Consider the following 17,776-nt stretch of genomic DNA (forward strand, 5'->3'; position numbering starts at 1 on the left):
TCAAGATGAGAGGCTGCTGCTTCCCTCTCCTTTGCATGCTGGAGACAGAGCTTCCCTCCTTGGCATTCTTTGCAGTCAAGGGCACCTCTCAGGCAAAACTCACAAGGCGCCTGAAGGCAAGTTGTAGGGAACTGCAGGAGGGCAGAGGGCTCTGGGGCTCAGCTCCTGCTTCTGGGTTGGTGAAGGGGAGAGCAGGATGCTGGAATGGATGGGTCCTATTTGGCCTAATCTGGCAGGCCTCTTCTTATGTTCTTAAGTGCCTACAGGGAACCTAATCCCCATCATCTTCTCCCTGTGTCCACCAGCTGTCCCAAAGGGAAGCCCAGAAACAAGCAGGACCTGAGTGCAAGTTCAGCCCTCTCTCCCCATCTGCAACCCCAGCAATTGACATTCAGAGGCACCGACTCCTCTGGCAGCGCAGGCACAGCACAGCCCTCATGTCTAGTAGACATCAGGAGGTTTCTCCTCCATGAATCCCACCCCCCTTGGGTGGGTGGCCATTATTCTGGGTAAGGGAAATGGGTGGGGGGCACACACTGAGTTCAGTCAGCTTTTCTCTGCAGGCCGCTGCTTGCACTGCACAGGGAAGTCAGTCAACTGAAGCCCAGCTGAAGGGAGGAGAAGATCAAGAGCAGGCATCCCCAAACTCGGCCTTCCAGATGTTTTGGGACTACAATTCCCATCATCCCTGACCACTGGTCCTGTTAGCTAGGGATCATGGGAGTTGTAGTCCCAAAACATCTGGAGGGCTGAGTTTGGGGATGCCTGATCAAGAGGCTTCTCAGAATAGAAATAAGTGAAGGAGGGCCTGAGGGCAAAGGCACAGCTTCAGCAAAGGCATTGCTCCAGCAATGGAAGGAAATTCGACTACTGGCAAAGAGCAAGACGGAGCAAGATCTGTCCAGGCCAAGTGCAAGAAGATGTGTGCCCTTTTCATTTGCCTGAAAAATCATGGCTCATCCTTCCTTCCTTCCTTCCTTCCTTCCTTCCTTCCTTCCTTCCTTCCTTCCTTCCTTCCTTCCTTCCTTCCTTCCTTCTTTCTTTCTTTCTTTCCTATGGAGCCCTGCTCAGTCTGCAGCCCACAGGAGTTTCCAGGTTCGCCTCTATTTCCTGCCCATGCAATCGCTTTGCAAGGGCACCTGTTTATTCACTCAGCTTTGCTCAACTTTCTATTCTTTTCCACTTCTGTCACCAACAATGTTTGCAATCTGCCTCATATTTGCATCAGTCAAACCTGTTGAAGGCAAAAACTTTGCATTCCTCCATCCAAACCAAACTGACCCAAAGTAGACTTTTTCAGACTTTGCTGGACTCTAATCCACTCAAGAAATAGGCAGAGAGGAAACCTGCTTTGCTGCACAGCAAATTGTGAAAGGAGATTGTGAGGATAAAGATGGCATAACTCAGCAGTAGAGCCACAGTGGTACCTCGAGTTACAAACGCCTCAGGTTACAAATGCTTCAGGTTAGAAACTCTGCTAACCTGGAAGTGTTACCTCGAGTTGAGAACTTTGCCCCAGGATGAGAACGGAAATCGTGTGCCGGCAGGCAGCTCAGCAGCAGCAAGAGGCCCCACTGGCGAAAGCACGCCTCTAGTTAAGAACAGTTTCAGGTTAAGAACGGACCTCTGGAACGAATAAAGTTCATAACTAGAGATACCACTGTACTGTGGATCTGCCCCCTCCCGCCCCCCGTTATAACTCAGAGAGTCTCCCCTCAGAAGGAGCCTCTGTCTCCAGTGACTTCATGTGGCAGTGACCCTGGTCCCATCCCTAGAGATGGCTGAGAGCAAATGCCAGGGAGAGTGGGTAGGGTTTTCTGAGCAAGATGGGCCAAGATCATTGCAACCTAGCACTGGAAAACTTGTCCAATTTGTCCAGGGATCAAATTGCCTTGGCTGCCACATCTGCTGGGGAGAGTCCCAGCTCCTTATCAGTTTGTTCCCCACCCCCCACCCCCTGCCAGGAAAGGAGATGCCCACATCTTCCCAAACACAAGAGTAGCCAACAAGCAGGGAGCTCAGCTGGCAGCAGGTGCTTGTCCTTAGCAGATCCCACCCAGAAGGGCAGGGATCCACTGGCTTCAAGGAGCCAGAGTGAAAAGGTTTGGCAAAGAAAAGAGGCTGCTCTTCCCTGCCCCTCCCCCAACAACCAGCACAATAGGCTTGAAGGGACTTTGCTTTGGAAGAAGCAAAGATCTTCAACATCAACTTTGTTGGACTGCTCATGTTGTTCGGATGCCTGATGATCGTCTTCCAAAGCAACTACTCTATTCCGAACTTAAAAATGGAAAGCGTAATGCTGGTGGTCAACAAAAGTGGACTCTCTCAAGGCAAATCTAAACAAAAAAGTGGTATAAACACAGACAATTGGGAAACACTGGAATGTGAGTGCTCCAATTGGAGAATAGCCTTTACCAAAGATGCTGTGGACTTTGAAGATGCTCAAACTCAGGACAAAAGGGAGAAACATGCTAAGAGGAAGGCATGTTTGGCAAACCCTCACCATGATCAACTCCTGCCTGGAAATCTATGTCCCCACTGTGGAAGAGGTGTGGATCCAGAATTGGCCTCCACAGTCACTTACGGATACACTATTAAGACTGTCAGGGCCGTCCTAAGCACATCCAGCGTCGTGGCACAAAGATCCCTCTGGCGCCCCCTCCCTTTCCCAGAATTTAGAACTCAGGGCCCAGCCCCAGGAGCCACTGCCCACATAAGACACCGCCGATGTGGTGGCTGTGGTGCGGCTGGCCAGATGGCCGGAACCCCCCACTCGCTTGCGAGGCTCCGGGGCGCTTTCTCCTCCTCCACTGCCTGACAACAGCTCGCTGCCGGCACTCTCGCTGCTGCCCAGTGGCCCGAGGAGCAGGAGGTGGTTGCCATGCCACCCGCCTGGGCCCTGGGGAGTGGTGGTGATGGGGTGGCAGGCACTGGTGACACAGAGGAGGCCCCTCGGGAGCTGCTCCCGCCACCGCTGCTCCCTCAGAAGACAGCGGCTTGGCAGCTGGCGGCTGAGGGGATTCCCACGGCCAAGGGAGAGGCGGCCGTGGTGGAGCTGCCATAGGGCTTAGTGGCTCGTTGCACCCCGCCAAACATCTGGTGGCGTGCAGGGAAGGGGGAAGGCAAAGCCGTACAGCTTCGTCACTTGCTGGGGCGCCCCTGGGAGGCCGGCGCCCTGGCGCAACAGGCTCTAAGCCCTATGGGAAACACGCCTCTGAAGATTGTGTTCATGGAAGACAATCTTACTCAGTTAGGAGTGATCACCCAAAAAGAGAGGAAGACAGGGGTATGTGACACTCCCTGACTCTCTCTTAATAATTGAACCAATGGCCATGACAATGGAGAGGAGGAGGCCAGGGTGCCCATCCATCACCCAGCTTCTTCTGTTTGCCATTTGTTGGGTCCCTCACACTGCCCCGTGAATAGAGTCAGGCTAACTTAGGTGTGATGGGCCTTCCCTGCTTGGCTGTAGGACTGGCAGAACCCTTGCTTCACATAGAAGAGGAAGAGGAGGAGGTCTGCAGCTCAGCCCCCACCATCTCCAGTGTGTACGATCTCAGGCTCCAAGGGCTGGCCAAGAGCTCCCTCTGGCCAAGATCCTTTGCCTTGGCTCTGGACCTCCTCTCATATGAGGCATCAGAGGGAGGGGGCAGGCAGATCAAATGTATACAGGAGTTCCCCAGATTCAACTCTATTGATGCCTCCCAAATATTCTGTGGCTTTTTAAAGAGCTGGACTCCAGTTCTAGTCAACAAGTGCCAGGGGGAGGATGCAGAACAGGGTTCCCAGCAATGCCAGAAGATGTCTTCTGCTATGGGGAACTGGGGCACTGCCTCCCCCCAGCCCACACCTCGAGCCTAGTTTTCCTTACCAATCCCCCCAACCATAACAACTGACTTTCTGCTCTCTCTCATGTCTTTCTTGGGGTCTGCACTGCCGTGCCCAGACTCCATTCCAAGTGTGTCTCTGTGTGTGTATATAATAGAGCAAAGCAAGCCCCATCACCTGCCTGGGCTAAGATCAGGGGATGATCCCTATGCGAGGTGGAAGACGTGGTGCGAGGGCCCTCGAAAGGGCCTTTCCGGTGGTGGCTCCTTGTGTGCAACTCTCTCCCTACTGAGGTGGATCTGGCCTCATCTCTTTACAGGCATCCCCAAACTCCATCCCTCCAGATGTTTTGGACTACAATTCCCATCATCCCTGACCACTGGTCCTGTTAGCTAGGGATCATGGGAGTTGTAGGCCAAAACATCTGGAGGGCCGCAGTTTGGGGATGCCTGCTTTATAACTTCAGGAAGCTGGTCAAGGTGCATCTTTTGGGGAGGGAAATTGGGCAACAATGGGCAGGAGTTTCAGGATCACTGCTGCTCCTGGCAAGAATTGTGAACCAGTGACTTGTTGCTGTGTGTCTTAAAATGTTTTGTGTGGCCTTATTTAGTTGCTTCATTGTAAATGACACTATGGTCTGTGCAAGAGGGTCTAAAGGCTGCCTAAATACAGGAGTGAGACACCAGTCCCACTGAGCTCAATGGCACTTCCTCCTGCCATGTAAAGGATTGCAGCTCCGTGGTCTTCACGAGGGTGGTGGAGGAGGAGGAGACCAGACTAGCAGTCGGCTCTGCCTCTGCCCACTGGAACCTTCAGCTCCACCCCCCAATGTTGCCCTTCCTGGCACCCCACCAGGACCCACAGACAGGGTTTCTGCCTGGGTTCCAGCAGATGCCCCCTCGTGATCTGACAAAACAGACTTACTCCACGCCCCCTCCACCAGCTTGCAGAAACACTTTCACTCACTCTTCCTGAGGCATTTCTCTCTCCCCCCTCCCCCCCCCGCTTGCTGCACATGCTCAGTCCTGCTTTCTCTCACAATGCCCCTTGAGTCGTCAAAAGGCCCTTTGTGTGGTTGCTGCATCCACCATAATCATTTTGCCTCTCTTTATTTTCCGTGACCTTTTTGGGTGTGGAAAAGCAGCCACCGCCCCCTGACTAGCTTTACACCTGCAGCCGATTTCCTTCACTGAGCTTCCTTTACACTTTCATATTATAAAAGAAGAGAAATGATTCATAAAGGAACACAAGCAAACAACAGAGAACCTGCACAAGCGACGCTGACAAAACCCCCACATATATTAAGTAAAATAGAAACATCATCACCCCAAACCACCCCATCCCCCTTTCCCCCATCTACCTCTTCCCCCCCCTTTCCCTCCCAATGTCTCAATAAATGAAACTGATCTGTCAAAATGTTACGAGAGACATTGCACATATTTCTGTAAACCAAGAAAATCCTTAATAAATATTCTTCTAAAAAAAGAGAGAGAGAGAGAAATGATTCATGAGCTCAGGTATCCTGCCCTCTCTACTTCCTGGAGCATGGGCTGTTTATGTTTCTCCTCAAATGGCAGCTATTCCAGCCCTACAGTCATCCTACATCCGATAAGCGCCTTGCACAAAGTGCCCGGCCGGCCCTCTCTTCCACGTCTTCACAACAGCCTGGTGAGGCAGGATAGTCTACATTCAGGCAGTGGCATCACAACGGGGGGGGGGGAGTGCGCTCCCGGTGGCATGTCTCCGGGGGTGACAAGGCGGTGCCCTGCCACGGCGGTGCAAGAAGCCATTGCGCCACTGCAGCCGCATGTAGAGGATTCTCCATTCACAACTGGAGCCGTGAGCAGAGGATCCCGCCCCTCCCAGCCTCCCTCCCACCCTGGCTCCTGCTTTGCCGTTTTGCAGCGAGCAAGGGAGGGAAGGAGTGAGGGGGATGGACGGGAGCCATGGCTCCCAAGAGGGTGCAGCTTTGCCAGCGCCCCAGAAAGCGGCGTGGGGGGGGGGTTGACAAAAAAATTCCACACTGGGTACCACCTGGGCTTGCTATGCCTCTGCATTCAGGGCCTGGCCAGAGTGCTGGGGGGAAGCCTTTGGGGCAATTTGGCCCCAGTGAGACCTGCCTGCCCCCTCCTTGGGCTCACTTTCTCTATTGCCTACGGGATGAGCATTAAAGACACTTTGCTGGCACTGAGTCTTTAGGCTCCTCAGATACACAACAGAAGAAGCTTTTGAAGGTTGGAGTCCATCAGGTGTAGCTAGAGGCTTTATTCCACAAAAAATGTATTTCTGCTTCTGTGCATTCACTAGTTTCTTGGGAGCCTCAACCTCCCCCCCCCCCATTGCTGCTTTTGCTGCAAAACAGACTAAGACGGCAAAAAGGTAGTATCAGTCATCTGAGTATCTGCAGGAAAACACGAGAGCCCCATTTGAAGCTGGGTTTGTGCTTGAGATATTAATCATGCAGAGGAGGAAGGTGGGGATGAACCTGCTTGCCCAACACCCTCCCTCGCCTTCCTGGTTGTCCTCCAAGAGGCAGAGGGTCAAGCCACTCTGAGTAGAGAGACTCCATGGAGCTGTTGGCTCTTCACACATTTTAGAGCTCAGGAAAGAAAACCAGGGCTCCAGAGTACACAGGCAGCCCCCGGGAGTTCAAGAGGCTCCCTGCTGCCTATGAGAGAGTAATGGGGCGGGGGCCTCATCCTCCCTCCCCCAAATGACTAACTTTGCACAGAGGAAGACTTTTCAAATGGATGGAGATGATCCTTGGGAAGCTCCAAAAGTCCTTTCTTCTGTGCGGAGGTTAGAAGAATAATTCTGTTTAGCCCAGCAAAAGTGAGGAGGAGGAGAGGGTTGGAGGAAGGTGGGTAGAAGGGCAAAAGCACAAGAGAGCCAGGTGGATTTCCCTGCATTGGGAGCAAAGTACTGCTCACATCACCTGCTGCCTGTTGACCAGTCAGCCAGACACCCTTGAAACTAGCAGCACAAGAAGGGGCAAGATGGCAGGAGATACCAAGGCCACTTAGCCTCTGGGATGCTGTTGAATCCAGGAATCCCACCAAGCTGCAAGCCTGTTCCTTTCCCGTCTAGGGCAGGATGCCTCCCTACCTCTCAGTTGTGAGAACCCAGGACACACAACACCGGTCATTTCAGGATTCAGCTTCAGTTTATTAGCCCTTCTCTGCCTGCAGGCACTGCTCTAAAACCTCAGCTGCCTCTCCTGTTTCAGATGGAGCAGAGAGATAGAGCTGGGTGTCATCTCCCTAAGGCACTTCACTCTGAATCTCCTAGAAGCTTTATATAGATGTTAAAGTGCACAGGGAACACCACAGGGCAACTCACATGGCATGGCGCTGAACTGTCGCCTCCCATGACTACCATGGAAACAGACCGGGAGTAAGAGTGGACTCACTGAAGCAGTGTCCTCAATCCCACCTCCCTGAGATGCACCAGAAGTATCAAAAGCCACCATCTGCTCTCAAATGTGTCATTTCGGTGCAAGGGGCTGAAGGTCTCTCACTTCCAGGTGGCCTCACATGATGCTGATTATTTGGATCCATTCCAGCTCAGGCCTCCTTATGGCAAAGGATGAAGAGAGGACAGGGGGCACTCCTGTTGTCTCTCTCCTTCACCTCTTAGTGGTTTCAATGCCCTCCATCACAGCAACTTTCTGGTCATCTGTCTGGATTGGGCTTAGGCTTCACAAGGTCCCAGTCCTTCCAGGATGAGCCTTTTCAGAATGATGGAGCCTGGGGAGAGGGCATTTGCTTTGCCCCATACCCCCTAGCTTAGGGGTCCACGCCACCACCCCCCATGCTTTTCAACCTCTCCATGAACTGCTGGGAGGCTGTTATCCCAAGGTTTGTGGTGCAGCACCCTCAGTATGACATTTGGCTCTGTCTCTTTCCCCCACCTCCTTATCCCAGGAAGGCTGTTGATATCCTTAGCTGGTGCAGGGGAACGGCTCTGGGCTAGATCCTGCCTTTTCTATATCCCACATGCAGCTTGGCTGACAGGTGAAGAAGCACTGTACATCAGCTTCAGCCCACCTGGAAAGGTCTGACCTAGAAACTGTGACCTACACTGGAGTCACATCCAGGCTTAACTACTGCAATGTGCTCTGCATGGGGTTGCTCTGAAAGGCAGCTGGTCCCAAATGTGGCCACTAGAGCAGAGGTGGTTTTAGGGCAGTGTCACCAATTTTCCCGCACTGGGTGCCGAACTAAGGGGGTGTAACAGCTATGACACAGTGAATTAAGCAGAATGGCATGTGAAAGATGGGGGGGTCCCCAAATGTTGGCCTTTCATTGGGTCTGAAATTTGAAAGACTAAAGTCCACCTCTGACTAGATCTTTGACAAGGGAAAGAAGTGGTCAGCTACTGTAACCCCTTCTGCTGCTGTCCTGACTCTGTCCTGTCTTCTGGTGCATTTCTGAGCCCAATTTAAAGTGATGGCTTCAGCCTTTAAACCCGTAAACCGTTTGGGCCCAAGTTCTCCAATGGACTGCCTGCAGTGCACACTATCAGGCTGCCCATGGGCTGAAGCCCTCTGCATGCGCCCAGCTCCTAGCTCAGTGCTGTTGGTGTCCATGAGAGAGGGCCTTCCCTGTGGTGGCTCCCATGCCTTTGGAACTCCCTGCTGATGGATCTGAAGCAGACTTGGCCTCCCGTTCACCTTTGGGGAGGCGTTGAAGTTTCTCTTACGACCAGCCTGTCCTTGAGAAATGCCCTCTGGCTCAGACTGTGGGTTGCTGAGCTGTGGAAAAAATGTTAATTGCTTGGCTGAATATCTTTATTGGTTTTTTTATCTTGGGAAAGTGGGGGATGGGGAGGAAAGGGAAGTTTTCTTTTCTTTTTGTGCGCGTTGTTGATCCTTTTGTAAATGTTGACTGTTGCAAGCCCCCTAGGACAGGTGCCTTTCGGAAAGGGCTGAGAAACATTTTAAGTGAATAAACAAATGAATAATAAGAAGGGTCGGAGTGCAGCATGACAGCCCCAGGCTTGAAACGAGGTTCAGATATGAAGTCCCCTGGGGGGAGGGGAACCATAATAATGTAGAACTGGAGCGTCATCAGAGGAGCAGCTCCACCTGCCAAAGGCTGCCTGGGCCTCCAACCTGTGGGGGTGCCCCTTGCCAGCCTCATGAAAATCCCAAACGGTTGATGTGCCAACCCCTCCCTGCCCTGGGCATTGGCAGGTAGGGGGTCTCACCTGTGTGTCCATTGTTCTGGAGGCGGAGCATCTCCCTGGGAGGCAGGCTGTAGTCAGGCAGCAGGATGGGCTCCAGCTGGGGACTGAAGAGGGCAGCCCTCGTCTCAATGTTGATGGGGGACTGCATGTGGCCCCCGCAGTGGGGGAAATCGGAGGCCCACTCTGCCTTGTCTGAAAGAGGAGAGCAGGCATCAGGGGAGGGGCTTTCCTTCTAGCCCCTTGTGGCCCATCTTGGGGGTTGAACAAGCCCTTCACTCTCATCCTGATGCTGTTGAGGGATAAACTAAGAGGCCCTCAAGGACCCCAGAGATGAGAGGCAAGCAGCTCAACTTCTCTTGCCCTTGTTGCAAAGTGGTGTCTGCTTCCCTGCTATCCCTCCCCCCCCCAGCTGGGCCCCACACACGGCCACGCTGAGCCAGGCCTTCAAGGGCACGTGCCAAGGTTGCTCTCCTCCCCAAGGCAAACCGGCTGAATCTCAGAAGCAGCTGGTTCCCACAGGGCAAAGTGCCAGCAGAGGCACCTGAGCTTCCTGCTAGGGGAGGAGGGGGCCAGGGAGTGCTGGATCCACGGAAGGGAAGGAGGCCCTGGGGGGCCCAGCTTCACAGGAGATGGTGGCACCTGTTCTGCAGCTGCAGAGAACTCCCGGTCCACCACTGTGCCCGACTGAGCCGGGGGACCAACAGGACTGATTGGCAAGAGGTCTTTGCCCCCACTCTCATTCAGCCAGACCCAGACCCGCCCAGGAAGAGCAGGGCTCTGGGTGAGAGAGGGAGGGAGGGAGCAGGGAGCTGGCTAATCATTAAGCCCCACAGCGTCTGTTTTCTGGCCAGAAGCCCAGAGGAGAGGGGGGGCAGCCTTCATCACCAGCCTTTACCTGCATAGCTCCAGTGACTGTTTCCATGGCCAGGAGGAGGACCTGGAAAGAGAAAGGGAAGCCAGGGATCAGGAAGTCTGAAGGTTCTCCAGCAAGGCTCAGCAGCTGCTTTACCCCCTCCCACCCTCCTGGTGAGCCTCTGGTGGAGGAAGGGGATATTACTGGGTCAGACATTATCCTGGGAAAGGGTCCCCTACTCCCATCCCATGCAGCCCCACTGGCATGCCAAAGGTGGGAGAGTGCCAGGAGCCTACCAGTCCCTACCTGGTAAGGCAGCTCGGCTACCAACCAAGCTACCTACCTAACTAGGCCAGGTATAATCCTGCTTGCCTCCAAAGGGAGGCCAGGTGGTCCAGAGAGGAGAGGTGAGTGGCTGCTCCTCCCTCCCTCCCCTTCCCCCTCCTCTGCTCAGGTGCACTCCACAGCTGGCTCCGTTTCTATGGTGATGGGGAGGCCAGGTCCTCATAGCCAACCAGGCAGGCTCATGAGGGTGGCAGAACTTGGCGACAATGTATTGCAGGACCAGGAGAGGCAAGTGGAAGAATATATGGGAGCCTTTCATTGCTTTTTTCTCATGCTGAAAGTTTTTCACACACGTCCTCTCAGTAACACTTACAACCCTGTAAAGTAGTCCAACAGGATTATTCTTGTCCTGCTGAAGGAACAATGGGAGGGAGAGATTATTGCGAAAATTCCCCTCTTGGGCCCACAACTGAGATTTCTCCTGGAGGGCTTCTGGGCAAGCACTCAGGCACTGCGGCCCCCTCCCATGAGGCTGTTCAGGGCACTTGCCCCAATAAGCACTTTCAGTTCTTAGTTCAGGGCCCTCTGTTTAGATCAGGGGTCAGCAACCTTTTTCAGCCATGGGCCGGTCCACCATCTCTCAGACCATGTGGTGGGCCGGACTTTTTTTGGGGGGGGGGGAATGAACGAATTCCTATGCCCCACAAATAACCCAGAGATGCATTTTAAATAAAATCACACATTCTACTCATGTAAAGATACCAGGCAGGCCCCACAAATAACCCAGAGATGCATTTTAAATAAAAGGACAGCCATCTGCCAGGAATGCTTTGATGGTGTTTCCTGCTTGGCAGGGGGTTGGACTGGATGGCCCTTGTAGTCTCTTCCAACTCTAGGATTCTATGACACATTTTACTCATGTAAAAACACGCTGATTCCCAAACCATCCATGAGCCGGATTGAGAAGGCAATTGGACCGCATCCAGCCTACAGGCCTTAGGTTGCCTATCCCTGGTTTAGATGGTACTGTAGTTCCTTTCTAGTCTCCTGCATGACTGCAAAGAAAACTCTGGGCTGTGCCCACTCCCAGGTCAAGCAAAGAAGACCCCACTCTTGGCTCCACACTATCTGCAACCCCATCTTTTGCCCTTTGGAAATCTGCTGCTCCTGGAGCTCCACATACACCCTACTCACCCTTGACCCACACGTTCCCCACATGCCAAACCCTTAGAAACCAAGAGGAAGGCCAGGCACAAGACTTGAACACAGTTGCCCAGTTTTGAGAGTCTGTTCTGGTCAACAGGTGTGCCCTCTGTTGCAGAGGAAACTGCCTTCTATTCCCTGCACCCCCCAGCTCAGCATTGCCTTCACTGACTGGCAGGTGACTCTTCCCCATTCCTACCTGGAGATTACATTGGGGACTGGACCTGGGAACAGAGGGTAGCCTCACCCTTATGCAGATGGAAGCAGCTACCCCTGGCAGCAAAACACCCTTGTCTGTCCCTCTTGAAACCTCCTGCACACAACACATGAGGCTGCCTTATACTGAGTCACATCCTTTGGTCCATCTAGGCCAGTGTTGTCCACATTGACTGGCAGCACTGGGTCACTGGGGTCTCAAGTAGAGAGTCCCTCCAAGCCCTCTTCATTGGACTCCTAACCACTGTACTCTGGCCTTTCCCCCACCTGCATTCAGACTTGGGGATGAAAGAAGGAACAATAACTCATCATCTGGGAGGTGGCATTGAAACTACCTGAGGCATTTCCTCTAGAAGGAGGGAGGATTAAGCAAACCTGAGCACTAGAATGTGCCAAGGACTCCAAAGCAGAAATGAAAATATTATTGCAAAAAAGATGATGGGGTTGGGGGATGGGTGGAGGCTCCAGTGGTAGAAGGGACTGAACCATTTTACTGTGAAAAGATGAAAGCTCTAATAAAATCTACACCTAAAAAGGACGGGTGGTCCAGGTGGGCCTTTAGCCACCCTCCTTGGGCAGCTACTTTGCTGGAGTGTTTCCTCTGCAACCTCCTGCTCAGAACAACTTTCCCCACCAAATCGTTGTTAATGAATTTCAAAACAGTAACCAATACAAAAAGGGAAAAGGAAAGTTTCTCGGGCATACAAAAGCTAAATAAATAAAAGTCATTAGGATCTAAGAGCTCACCCCCCCTCTCTCTGGGCAGCTCCCAACTCTGGGTAGCTTCCAACACATACAAAAATATAATAAAATATTATATTATATTTTATGTAATATAAATAAATATTTATTTATATTATATAAAATATAATAAAACATCATATATTAAAGACATCCAGATACAGGGCAGCCATAATACCGAATAAATTATAATACACTATATCATTAACTTCTTTACTTCCTTTGTTACAGGATATGACTGGTCTACAGGATACATCTCTGGTCTATACAAGCCAACTGCGCCCTGAACTGGAGGTTCTTCCCAGACCCTTGCTTCATTATTTGTATATACAATAAAATAATGGCAGATTTCATGGAAACTGTCAGGTGCTTTTTGTTTTGTCCACATGACACTTAATTTGTGTGATGGTGCTTCCCCAGTAAGGCTGTTTGGCAAACTATGTTATCTCACTGGTTCATATCTGGAGAATTTAAGTTTTCCAGTTTCTGGCTATGGCTGTATGTGCTGCTGTTAAAAGACATGTTACAAGTTATTTGCTTTTTAACTGTTCAGTTTCTTTCATATATAAATTAAGCATAGCTAATGCGGAAGAAAATGGAACACCCTGAGATGTACTTAATGAAATTTCCTGAATTTTCCTGCTCAGAACAACTTATGCCACACATAATAATCCCCTCCTGGCAACCTGGGCCAGGAGTTCATGTGCCTGATGGATAGAGCAGCGCCTGAGGGTTGGGAGTGGGCCAGATTCCTGCAAGGTCTCTCTCTCTCTCTCCCCACCTCTGTGCTGGTGGCACAGACTGTAATTTGCAGGACTAATGTGCTTCCTCCCTGCCCACCCATCCCAAGAGTGTGCACACATGCCAGGCCCCTCAGGTGGCCAATGTCTCTCTTCCCACAAACCCCACATGGATGTGGCTGAGCCTGCTAAGGAGGTGGGTGCTGGTGTCTTTCAGTGGTTCCAAAGAGTGGACTGCAGGTGCCTCTTTAAGCCTTGCTCAGCAGGCCTTAAGCCACCATGAGGCCCACCGCAGTTTCTAGGGTGAAGCTGCCAGTGCACTCCAAGGCCTTTTGGAACTGCCCCAAGAATGCCAGAGATACCTTGGTTGTGAGCAGTCTGCTTCATCTCATACCAACAAGAGAGGCCATTTACCATAAGTAGGTACAATATGGATTGTGGGAGGTCTGGGATATCTTGGGCTAAATGCAGCAAACAAAAGCAAAATGTTTGTGCAGAAGACGGAAGCATAATGTAGTTGTGTTCAGTTTCACTTTCTGGGGAGAATTTGCTGTTTTGGGCACTCCCCAAAAGCTCAGAGCAAGAGAGGCACTAAATCCCCTTCCTTATGCTCTGCCCAGAACATGGGCTCAGCCCTTCCCACCAGGTGACCAAGGAGAGGTGGAAGAGATAGAGGTGGCCTGCCCAGTGGGGGGACAGAAACTATTTGCAAGAGCCAGAGTGGTCTCTGGAGATTCTACCCCAAAGATAATCCCACCTCTCATTTCTCGTCCTTGCTCCCATTTCCTCTGCCTGGACCCCATCATTCCACCTCCTCCTTCTGCACTGATTAAGGCAATTCTCCCGATGCTTTGCTGCTTAGTTTAAAAAGATAATCCAGCGGGGAGAGCAGTGGCCCCACCCACCTGAAATGCAATGGCCTTTGAGCTAGGCAAGAGCAACAGCGTCAAGGATGCTCCTCAGCTCCTCACAAGACAAGCAGCTGAGGTCCGTGGGGCTGGAGCAGCCCCCTTAGCACCAGCATCCATTCCCACCATAAGGAGCAGGCTGGAGGGGAGGACAGAGGAACTCCCAGTATTGAGGCTTAGAAAAGGAGGTTGGGAGTATCATAATCGATTCAGACATCAAGTGACTGAAGCAGCAGGAGCTGGGGAGGGGCAGAAACAGCACTCCCAAGAGCCCCCCCCCCGCCTATCCAGTGTTTCACCTCCCAAGAGCTCTGCCTGAGAGGAAACCTATGAATTTCGTCCCATTTGTGGATCTCGAGCAGGAGCCCATCCAGGCTTCTTGAGCGCTTTCTCCTGACCACGTGTAGCAACACTTACTTAACCAAGCCCCACCAGCTCCGGTTGCTAGAAGAAAATGCCACTGCGGTTTTCCCCTGAAACCCACAGGATCAGGCTTCCCTGGGGTGGAAATGGGAAAGAAAAGCCGGCTTCAAGCCTCCCCCTCCCATCGAGGTTGACTCACTGTATGGCGGTGTGGACCCGTCAGTCGCTGCCGCGGAGAACATTTTAGTCGGCAAACCTTTAGCTGATTAACCAACTTAATACTGTAAATTGACTGAACCTGAAGCTCTCTTGTATTTTGCATTACCTGAAGGCTCTGCATGCCCCCCCCCATTCAGGGAACTTACATCGACCCACATTTTTATTTAAAAGCAACGGGAGGAGAGTATTGCAAGCGCATGCCTGCCATAAGTTGCGCCCCGCCACCCACCCACCAGGACTTTTAGGCGAGGAGGATCTTGAGCACAAACTGCTGCGGGAAGGCTGGGGAATGGCTGTGGGATCGGGCCCCGGACTGAGCCAGCCTGCTCCCCTCCCCGGCTCCCTGCACGCGGCTGGAGGTAGAACAACCAGACCAGGGCAGAGTATTCAAGTTCTGCGTTCAGATTTTCCTTCAAGGTCAATTCCTCATATAGGATTGCCCCAAAACGGCCATCAAAATGTAGCAACTATCCATAAAACACTTCTAGCCTCCACGGAAAAAAAAGTCGAGAACTTTTCAGTCGACCTCCTCTGGGATGGGAGCCTCGGCACAGCCCTGCTGCCTCTTGTCCGGGGCTCGAGAGATAAAGCCTCAGAGGCAGCAGCGCCGGGCGGGGAGGGGGCGCCGCCAAAGAGCCCCTCCCCCGTGGCCCGACTAACTTTGTTCCTTGATACAGGTAGGTAGCCGTGTTGGTCTGAGTCGAAGCAAAATAAAAAAATTCCTTCAGTAGCACCTTAAAGACCAACTAAGTTTTTATTTTGGTATGCACACGAAAGCTCATACCAAAATAAAAAGTTGGTCTTTAAGGTGCTACTGAAGGAATTTTTTTATTTTGTTCCTTGACTTGAGGATGGCACAAGCAGAAAGCCCAGAAGACCCCGCGGGAAAGGGAGGGGGCTGCCGGGGGGGGACGTTGCCTATACGGCTCCCCAAAACAAAAATAAGATATCTTTATTGTCATTGTCCCCTTGCGGGAACAACGAAATTACTAGGCCAGCATTTGCCTATCCGGCTCCCCAAACTAGACCACCTCCTCCCCTCTCCCCCAGCCATTGTTCACTGAGGCCTCAGGCCGGGGGCCCACCGGAGAAGGCGGGAATGGGAGGAGGTGCCTCTGAAGGGAGCGAGGCAAGGATGCTTCCCGGCGGAGAGGCGCGTCGGGGCGCCTCCACAGCTGGAGCGGGACTACCAGGACCCCAAGAGGGGCCACTAGGACCCCAAGGGGGGGGACTCCCACCGAGATTCTCTCCCGATCAGGATCCTCAAGCCAAGCCAGCTAAACAAACCGGCATCCGCGTCTCCCCTGTCGCCCCCTTTTGTTCACTCCTCGCCGGCCGCGTTGCTGCGCTGCTCTGGGTGCGGGCGTGGGGGCCGCTGGTACCTAGGTGATAAAGCCAGAGAAGGATGGAGTGCTGGGAGGCGCTTTCCTTTCCCGCTGAGAAGTCGAACCGGCTGGGAGGGAGCAGAGAGCGAAGGGGACTCTGAGCATGTTCAGAGGCACCCTCTTCCGCCGGCGCCTGGAGCTCGCGTCGGCATTCTAGGCCCCTCCAGGGGCGACCTCCGGCTCCTGCCCCGGGAGTAAAGGCGAGGTTGGAGGCGGAGGACGGTGCCAGAGCAGCAGCAGCACGCGTGGCGGTCCCTGGCGGAGCGGGTGTCCCTTCTCCAAGAGCCCTCCATCCCGGGGGGAGATGCACGTGCCCCCGTGGGCTGGGCCTCCCTTGTGGGACCCTCATTCGGAAACTGAAGTCCGCTAAAGTTGTGAAGATCGGCGGCTCTACCATGTCTACACGGGAGTGGGGAGCAGATCTGGGGGCTTCAGCCGCACTGTTGACCCACCTGCCTCAGAGTGGGGTCCATCCGCTTCCTCTTCGTGGGCATCGGCGGCGGCCCAGGCGAGCAGGGCGGCCAGCAGGAGGAGGCGGCCGCGGGGCAGCCCTCGCCAGTCCCGGGAGCTCATCGTCCTCGCTGCACGCGGCTCCCTCCACGCCTGGCCGAGTGAGACCGGCAGGCGCTCAGGACGACCGACGGGGCGGGCGCGCCCTTTTATAGCCAGGAGCGGTCGCTGCTGCCGCCGCCTCCTCCGGGAGCCCCGCGGGCTGAAAGCGCCCCCTCCTGGCTCGTGGCTCTCGGGGAACTATCTCCGGGCTGAGTCTGGGAGCTCTGCCCTGCCCTGGTGCGGTTCTTCCCAGCCCTCGCCAGGACACCCTCGGTCATGGTCGCCCCTGAGATGCGCCAGCCGGCTTAGCCCCCTCAGCTGCTCCTACAGATCCTCTTTTTGTGTTAAAGGCCCATTCGGAGCTTGGTAGCCACCAGTCTAAATTACCCACAATGACCCAGAGCCTCCAATAAAGCATTGCTCTGCTGCATTGTGGGGCACCAAAGAACCTTAGCTCAGTTGCAGAGCCTTTGCCTGCTTTGCATGCAGAAGGTTGCAGGTTCAATCCCTGGCTGGCACCATCTCCAGTAGGGCAAAGGAAAGGGTCCCTGTCTGAAACTCTGGGGAACTGCAGCTGTCAGTCAGAGTAGACAGTAGTGAGCTAGGTGGACCCAGGGGTCTTACTTGTTATAAGGCAGCAGCCTCCAATGTTCTTACACCAGTGGGGTCATTCAGGGGTGAGGCCCCAGCACCTGCTGAGGATGCTCAGGTGCACTGATCCTGTGGGGCAGAGACTCAGCTCCCAGACTGATCTCAGAAGGAGCTGAAACAGCAGGTCTCCTTTCAAGCCTTGGACATGGTGTAAGAGGGAAGGAGGCCACATCCCAATGCAAGAGGGTAGGTGAGAATGTTCACCTGTGAATGCTGCCACACCTCCATATTTTGGAGTGCAAAGCATGCAGGATCTCCACCTCTTACTAACCAAACAGAGAGTCTTGTTGTGGCATAAGACCCTTTGTTGTGTTCTCTTGCAAAGATTACCAAAGAAGGGTAGTGCCAAAGAATGCTCCAACTACCGCACAATTGCGCTCATTTCACACGCTAGCAAGGTTATACTTAAAATTCTACAAGGCAGGCTTAGGCAGTATGTGGACCGAGAACTCCCAGAAGTGCAAGCTGGATTTCGAAGGGGCAGAGGAACCAGAGACCAAATAGCAAACATGCGCTGGATTATGGAGAAAGCTAGAGAGTTCCAGAAAAACGTCTACTTCTGCTTCATTGACTATGCAAAAGCCTTTGACTGTGTCGACCACAGCAAACTATGGCAAGTTCTTAAAGAAATGGGAGTGCCTGAAC

At 53.1% G+C, this 17,776-nt stretch overlaps 1 protein-coding gene across 3 annotated transcripts in view; it reads right to left on the bottom strand.

The window, feature by feature from the left end:
- The window catches only part of CA9 (carbonic anhydrase 9), a 27,899-nt gene extending 11,347 nt beyond the window's left edge, over positions 1-16,552 (bottom strand). The window contains exons 1-4 of one of the 3 annotated variants that reach the window (XM_060280444.1): positions 16,381-16,552; positions 9,911-9,952; positions 9,037-9,207; positions 1,496-1,591 (exon numbers count right to left, since the gene is read on the bottom strand). In XM_060280444.1, coding sequence (XP_060136427.1) covers positions 1,496-1,591; positions 9,037-9,207; positions 9,911-9,952; positions 16,381-16,501 — 430 coding nt within the window. In that variant the 5' untranslated portion in view covers positions 16,502-16,552. Of the gene's footprint in view, positions 1-1,495; positions 1,592-9,036; positions 9,208-9,654; positions 9,863-9,910; positions 9,953-16,380 lie in introns of those variants that run through there. The other 2 variants (XM_060280445.1, XM_060280446.1) reach the window with 2 other exon arrangements.
- Positions 16,553-17,776: the final 1,224 nt, after the last annotated feature.

Source organism: Zootoca vivipara, chromosome 11 (assembly GCF_963506605.1).
Source record: "Zootoca vivipara chromosome 11, rZooViv1.1, whole genome shotgun sequence".
Lineage (NCBI taxonomy): Eukaryota > Metazoa > Chordata > Lepidosauria > Squamata > Lacertidae > Zootoca > Zootoca vivipara.